Genomic DNA, 7,881 nt, shown 5'->3' on the forward strand with positions numbered 1-7,881 from the left:
TCTCTGTATCGTATAGTTCGAAGGCGCGATGCTTTGGTTGCATCGGTCTTCGCCTCGATACCCCTGGATATCCAGTTTAGAAGATCGTTAGTGGGCAATCGTTGGGAAGAGTGGCTGCATCTAGTTAGGAGACTGATGCAGGTACAACTATCTCAACAACCTGATAAATTACGCTGGAATCTCACTAGGTCGGGGGGATTCACGGTTAAATCAATGTATGTTGATGTTATTAATTCCAGCTCGATTCCTACTTCAAAGCATGTGTGGGACGTCAGAGTTCCTTTAAAGATCAAGGTGTTTATGTGGTTTCTACATAAACAGGTGATCTTAACAAAGGATAATCTTATTAAGCGTAATTGGACAGGACCTACTAGGTGTAGTTTCTGTGATCAGGGTGAAACCATTAAACATCTTTTCTTTGACTGCCCACTAGCTAGAATTCTTTGGACGACTATTCAAGTCACTTTCAATATTACCCCACCAAGGTCGGTTAACATGTTGTTTGGGACATGGCTAACTAGGGTAGAGCCCGGGTTAGCAAAACATATTCGCTTGGGGGTTTGCGCTTTTTTGTGGGCGCTTTGGAATTGCAGAAATGACTTCGTCTTTAACAGATCAACAAATATCCATGTTTTGCAGGTTATCTTCCGAGCAACGGCTCTTATCCGTTCCTGGTCGCTACTCACTCCGACGGAGGCCAGGGAGCTTTTGGTTACTGCTGCTATCCGATGGGAGATGGTAGCTCGGGATATATTCAGCCGGTTTGGATGGCGGTCGTGTAACAGGATAGGCAATTAGTTTACCTGTCTATTTTGGAGCCAAACAGCTGTGATGTATAAGTGCTTTGGCTAGCTTGTGTATCTAGCCTTCGGGCTCTGTGTGAGCCTTTTCTTACTTTTCTTGTTGACAACCTTGAGACTTGGAGACTTTGTGGACTATTTTATGCTTAATAAGATGGCCGTATGCATCATGCTGATGCAGAGGCCGGGGAAGCCCCCCTTTTCGAAAAAAAAAAAGAACACCACTCAAACCCCAAAAAAAAATGGCCTAGAAAGAAGAGCATACATCTGCACTAGCAAGAGCCAGGAAGCTTGTCACATGGCTTCTTCCATACAATATATGTCCAGATTGCTTGCATTGGATGGTCCATCTACGAATACAAAGGCGTGTAACTGACACATCAGCAAATACTATTGATGCTAAATTTAAACACATAAAGAAAATAAGTCATTGGAACACTGATACAGTTGAGTAATCTACACCCACCTTCTCCACACGCATTCAGGTTGAAACATAAACTCTCACCAAATCAGAACTTTCTGATGGTTAGTGCTTGGCTTAATAGAGACAAACTGTTACAGAAAGGATGGGCAAGAGGATGTATATTTGGTTTGCCACCCGGCGTGTTTCTAACTTGAATTGCAAACCGAATAGTCCAAGGCATTAATACAACATGCTGTAAAATTTATTTTATGGTCAAAAGAGGAAAGTGGCGGCCAGCATATCGCTCTACAATATTGATAGATTATTTTGTTATTACTAAAAGTTGTTTTGGGCTTGCAGCTTATCTCGGAGTAGGTAGTAGGCAATCGTACCTACTAACATTCTACAGAATGAACAGCACTATAAAAATTCATCCGAAATGCACGCAGAGCACTTGGAACATACTACCACAGAGAACCACTTATCACAAAACGATTTTCTTGTGGGCTAACCACCGCAACAGCCACAACCTCCACAACCGACTGGAAAAACGGACGTCGGCGTCATGAAGCAGCTCACTCCGGCCTTCAGTGAAGCACGAAGCGGAGATGAACATAGTGCGCAATCGGCCATGAACCCGAAGCAGAGCAGCGCCCAAGCAGAGCAGAGCAAGAGTGAATCGATGTGATGGGAAGAGCATACCCGAACGTGGAGGACGGAGCCGAGCGCACATGCCCGACCGAGAGCAACGGAGAAGAGGAAGACGCCCGATGGAGCAGCCGGGGAGAGGGAGAGGGAGAGGGAGAGCACGCCATTCTCGCTGCCCGCGACCGCCTCTCCTGCGCTCCTTCCCTTTTTTTATGGACTGCAGCAGCCGTCCAACTCCACCCTCTAGTTTTTCTTCTTCCCTTTTTACTCCTCCATCCTCTTGCGCGTCGTGGTTATCCGAGTCCACATAGGTTTTTTCTTTTTGGGTCCTACGTGGGCTTAGGCCGGCCCATCCCCGAGTCGGCACGAGCCGATTTGCTTCTCCATGTGTGAACGAACTCACTCAACTGGCGCCCGCGACCAACGTTAGCTTCTGTGTGTGGCCGTGGAGGGGCGCGCGCCATGACGACCGCCACTGCCATCGTCGCCGGCCACGGCATCGCCTTCCGCCGGAGCCTCCACCTGCCCAACCCGCCGGGGAAGCCCTCCTTCTCCGTCGCGCGGCCCCACGCGCACTACCGCCTCTTAGTCCCGGCCACGCCGTCGCCGAGGCCCTGCCGGTCCATCTCCTCGCAGAGCCCCACGGCCGCCGCGGCGGACACCGCGGAGGACGAGGAGGAGCCAGCCGAGGAGAGTGAGGGGAGTGAGGAGGAGTTGGACCCGCTGGCGGAGGTGTGCTACCTGGACCCGGACGCGGACGCGGAGGGGATCCGGGAGTGGGAGGTGGACTTCTGCTCGCGGCCCATCCTGGACGCCAGGGGCAAGAAGGTGTGGGAGCTGGTGGTGTGCGACGCGACGCTGTCGCTCCAGTTCACCCGTTTCTTCCCCAACACGTCCATCAACAGCGTGACGCTCCGGGACGCGCTCGCCTCCGTGGCCTCCTCCCTCGGCGTGCCGCTCCCGGACCGCGCCCGCTTCTTCCGGTCGCAGATGCAGACCATCATCTCCCGCGCCTGCAACGACCTCGGGGTCAAGGCCGTGCCCAGCCGCCGCTGCGTCTCCCTGCTGCTCTGGCTGGAGGAGCGCTACGAGACCGTCTACAGCCGCCACCCCGGCTTCCAGAAGGGCACCAAGCCGCTGCTCACGCTCGACAACCCCTTCGCCACCAACCTGCCGGACAACCTCTTCGGCGACAAGTGGGCATTCGTGCAGCTCCCCTTCGACGGTCAGTGCCGCCACCAACTAGTTCCTCTCTACTACGTACCACATTTAAACATCTCTGCGAAATTGCTGCCTTCTGAGTGTGTTGGCTTGTTGCTCAGATGTGAGGGAGGAGGTGGAGTTGCTGGAGAGGAGGTACGCGTTCGGGGCGGGGCTCGATTTGGACCTCTTGGGGTTCGAGCTCGACGAAACCACACTAGTCCCTGGGGTTGCCGTGGAATCTTCGCGCGCCAAGCCTCTGGCCGGTATGTTTCTGTGCTCATACTGTCGTCATACTACTACTACTTGCCGAGATAAATGGTTAGATGTAAGCGTGTGCCAAATTTAGTTATAAGGTAGCACCTGCTAGGTTCTGATTGTAGTTAGGCAACAAAACTTTGGTCACCTGTGATGTACTCCCTCCGGTCCTTTTTAATCTACATATAAGTTTTGTCCGAAGTCAAAGCATCTCTATTTTGATCAAATTTATAGAAAAAAGTATCAACATTCACAATGTCAAATTAATATTATTGGATTCATTATGAAATGTAGTTTCATGGTATATATTTTTGATATTGTAGATGTTGATATTCTTTAATATAAATTTGGTCAAAGTTTATAACGTTTGACTTGACACAACTTTAATATGCGAAGTAAAAAGAACCGGAAGGAGTACTGTTGATTGCATTAAGTAGTGGGTCTGATAACTCCTACCTGTTGATTTTAAGCAGTAGCAAATTAATTGAGGTGGGAAAGGCGTAGTTTGAAGAGTCTGATAACATTCAGCGAAATGCTTTGGGCAGACCAGTTATACCAACAAACACAACAAATATGCAAGCATCGCACTAGGTCAAATATTTTAAGCATTTAAGCAATGTTCCCATGTTGCGTCAGATGAATAAAAAAAACTGACTGAAGCCCTGCACAATGTTCCTGTTTCTTTGTTGAGCCTATTCTCTTGTGAGATGCATGTCGATCAGCTCTGAGATCTTTGTTTCTTCAATTGCTGCAGCTTGGATGAATGGGTTAGAGATCTGTTCAATGGAGGTTGACACCGGCAGAGCGAACCTAATCCTGTCAGCCGGGGTTTCTACCAGATACGTCTACGCCGGCTACCAGAAGAGCGCCGCTACAACGCAGGAGGCAGAAGCGTGGGAGGCGGCGAAGAAGACCTGCGGCGGCCTGCACTTCCTGGCCATCCAAGAGAACCTCAACTCCGATAGTTGCGTGGGTTTCTGGCTCCTGCTGGACCTGCCGCCACCGCCTGTATGATCTGGGTAGTGCGTGTTGTGACTTCCACTGAAATCACCGTAGTATGTGTAGTGCCAACATCAGATTTTGCAATACAAGGTCATTTCATTTTTTAGCTCCTTGATTACTGAACAGAGGTGTACTTTATGAAAAGAAAGGAGAGGAAAGGTCATACTTTAAGTTTGGTGCCACTTTAGCAAAAAGAAACAAGAGTTTTGTCCACTTTTCCGTTGGTGTATTACGCTAGCTGCGTTGTTAGACTACAGCTATTCAGACGCGATGATGTGAATCTAGGTAACCACACACTGAAGTTTTATTATTGCGGGTTTAAGAGCATCTCCGTCTGTTCTCTTTAAGCCTCTCCCCCTTCTTCCCTCTTCCTCCTGTCCCGCGGCGAACGATGACTTCTCGTCACTAGATGATATCCATGAGCTAACTAGGACCTAGGATGGATGCTCCGCAAAAGTAATTTGATACAATCTCACCCCGAGCGACGCAAGTGTGTGACAAATAGTCGAGAAAGTAGGGGAAATTCTTCCTCCATGAGCAACGACTTTGCATTTATTCATCTGAATAGGTTCTTCCGTCCATCTTTCTCCTAGTGGCACGATAGTGTGGTCCGGAACGCAGGCATTCATTGGAATCACAATGGTGACCGGGTGCACCTTTGCTCGTGACCGGGGATGACGGAAGGAGCGCCGCCGTGACCGGAGACGATGAAAATGACGAGAAAATAAAGGGAAAAAGATTGTCGAAATCCCGTCACAATTTGGTGGTGGAGGTCGACGGTGCTGCGGGGTGTCGTTGGTGGCATGTGATGGTCGGCGGAGGCAAGGAGGCCGGCACTGGAGTGGATGCGGCCGAGCGGTGGGCAAGAATAGAGGCGAAAAGTTTATACTCATTACGGCTGCTGAGGAGTAAATATAAAGGGACGAGCGGCCGATACTTTTACTTGTCCGAAGGGGATAGAGATCAACTAGATTGGGTTTAACCCCTCAAAACCAATTTTTTATTCCTCTAACAATTTTTAGAGGATCGACTAGAGATGTCTAATGCCCAACTAGTATACACATGTAATCCGTGGCAAGGCAGGATTCCCTAAATCTCACGTTGAGGGGGCCAGTAGAGGAAGATTAGACTAATTTTCACTGTTCATGGCCATAATACGAGCAAAATCATGCCCATGACGAGGGCCCTGGCCATCCCCGTCTCCTCCACTGCATGCAATGCATGTAGGATGCATGTAGGAGCTTAGATAACCAACGTATAAATGAATATCAACATATCATTTAGGAAAGGTAAATATGTAAGTTTGGAGTCACATGCATATGACATAGATGTTGATTTAATTTATGTAGTTCATCCCACTAAAAATCAAATTATAGCCACAAAATATGACTCATGTGAAATATATATGTCCAACGCAATTGTCTTTAGGTATCTCATGTTGCACTTTTGAGTAGCTACTGTTGCACTTTCATAGACAAATGGAATTTATGAAGGTGCTGTAAAAAACTTAAAGTGAATGGCAATTCTTTTAGAAGAAAAAAACATGGGGAATTTTTTTTCTCGAATATACACGAGTGTGCATATCATATATTAAAGAAGAAAGGCAAAGAGTGCCTTCACCATAGTTTACAAGGTTCTTAGTACATGCTAACCCTCATCACTCACCCACCTCTCTACCCTACTAAAGAAGGGCGTTACATCCCCTTTCAATAGTCTAGTGGAGGACCAAACCAAGCCCTCGGAACACACTTTTCTCAGCAACTGCTCGATCGAAGGCCGCGCTCCCTCAAAGACAATGGCATTCCTATGTTTCCACAACTCCCACCAAGTAAGCACGAAGATGGTGCGTAGGTCCTTCATGCTCACACTGTTCGATCCTTGCTTGTCGATGGCCCACTCCACCAGTGAGTTTTGGGTAGAAGGGATCCAACTCGGTGTCTCCAACGCGACACAAATTGCCGCCCAAAATTGTCCGAGAAAATACACACGTGAGCATTATATGGTTGGTCGTTTCTTCCTCTTGATCGCAAAAAGGGCATGCGGTCTGATGAGGTAGGCCTCTTCGCGCAAGACGATCCGAGGTCCAGCATTTGTCCTTCATGGCCAGCCAGGTGAAGAACCTGCATTGCAGAGGAGCACACAATTTCCATGTCAGGCCGCCGTTGGGATCACCTCCCGGCCCCAAAATCTAGCTGCGTATGCAGATCTCACAGAGAACTGCCCATTCGTCTCCCACGACCATGTTATCTCATCCGGCGCATCATCAGATGCATCCCAAGCATTGACCGCCTGCCAAAGTGATAGAAAATCATGCAAGATCTCCGGTCCGAAATTGGGGTTGAAGTCCATCGCCCAAGACCCGTTCTCCATGGTTGTACTGACCAATCTCATATTGCGAGTTCGTGGTGGAACAAGGTCATATACTCGCGGTGCAATCTCCTGAATTCTTTGTCCATCTAACCATCGGTCCTCCCAGAAGAGTGTTGTACGTCCCGACCGCGCTGTGCTCCTCATGGCTGCCTGGCACAACAGTTTTGCTTCATCCGCGACTTTGATTCAGAACTCATTCCAAGGCCTTGAATCGTCGGTCCTTTTGAGCCACGGCCAACGGGCTTGCATGGCTACATTCATCCATCTTAGGTTTGGCAGCCCCAATCCACGTGCCCACTTCGGCGTACACACCATGTCCCATGCAACAGCACAGTTGCCGCCATTTGCTTTAGCTCTTCTGCACCACAAAAGCCTCGGCAAATCTTGCTCATTGCCGCGATAGTTTTCATAGGAAGATCTATAGCCATCATAGCATGGATAGGCATGGCGCACAGGACGGACTGCATAAGAGTTAGTCGGCCACTCTTTGGCATAAGAGCTGCCCTCCATTTTGGCAATCTATTTGCCATGTGGTCCACCAAGTACTGTAGCTGTGTTGCTGATTGCTTCCTTAACGATAGTGGTAGCCCAAGGTATTCTATCGGAACGATCCCAAGGGGCACTGCAGCTCATTGCATGCCATGGCTATCTCTTCCTCGGAGCACCTGATGGGTAGGGTTGCAGATTTGCGCATGTTGATTCTTAGCCCTGCCACCTCCCCAAACAGCTCAAAAAGACACTTGCAGACCTCAAGATCCATTGGATTTGGCTTGACAAATAGTACCATGTCGTCTGCGAAGATGGATAGGCGCTTCCTCATGCCTACGCGTGCCAGGGGTGTCAGCACTCCTCTACTCATGGCTACCTCGAACATCCTTTGCAGGGGCTCCATAGTTAGTATGAAAAGCATTGGGGAGATAGGGTCGCCCTAACGCAGCCCTTTATAGTTGTAGATCGTGTCACCCGGATCACCATTAACCATGATCTTGGTGGTCGATGTTGCAAGGATCCCGCATATCCAAGATCTCCACCTCGGCCCGAAGCCCATCTGATGCAAAACCTCAATAAGAAAAGGCTACTGTACGGAGTCAAAAGCTTTTGATATGTCAAGCTTGAGCAGCACGGTTGAACTCCTCAAGGCATGCAACCGTCTCGCCATGCTCTGCACAAGCATGAAGTTATCGTGCAATGATCTGCCCT

At 49.0% G+C, this 7,881-nt stretch overlaps 2 protein-coding genes across 3 annotated transcripts in view; one reads left to right on the plus strand and one right to left on the minus strand.

Moving 5' to 3' along the window:
• LOC119317075 overlaps positions 1-2,094 on the minus strand; it is an 11,492-nt gene extending 9,398 nt beyond the window's left edge. The window contains exons 1-2 of one of the 2 annotated variants that reach the window (XM_037591475.1): positions 1,906-2,094; positions 1,066-1,150 (exon numbers count right to left, since the gene is read on the minus strand). In XM_037591475.1, the coding sequence (XP_037447372.1) occupies positions 1,066-1,150; positions 1,906-2,018 (198 nt within the window). In that variant the 5' untranslated portion in view covers positions 2,019-2,094. The remainder of the gene's footprint in view (positions 1-1,065; positions 1,151-1,905) is intronic. The other variant, XM_037591476.1, reaches the window with a different exon arrangement.
• A 137-nt stretch (positions 2,095-2,231) lies between these two features.
• On the plus strand, positions 2,232-4,482 carry LOC119317074 (protein TAB2 homolog, chloroplastic-like). The gene is made up of 3 exons (XM_037591474.1): positions 2,232-3,076; positions 3,174-3,317; positions 4,064-4,482. Exons 1-3 carry the CDS (start codon positions 2,314-2,316, stop codon positions 4,321-4,323), a joined length of 1,167 nt encoding a protein of 388 aa, XP_037447371.1. The 5' UTR covers positions 2,232-2,313; the 3' UTR covers positions 4,324-4,482.
• Positions 4,483-7,881: the final 3,399 nt, after the last annotated feature.

Source organism: Triticum dicoccoides, chromosome 6A (genome assembly GCF_002162155.2).
Source record: "Triticum dicoccoides isolate Atlit2015 ecotype Zavitan chromosome 6A, WEW_v2.0, whole genome shotgun sequence".
Classification (NCBI taxonomy): Eukaryota; Viridiplantae; Streptophyta; class Magnoliopsida; order Poales; family Poaceae; genus Triticum; species Triticum dicoccoides.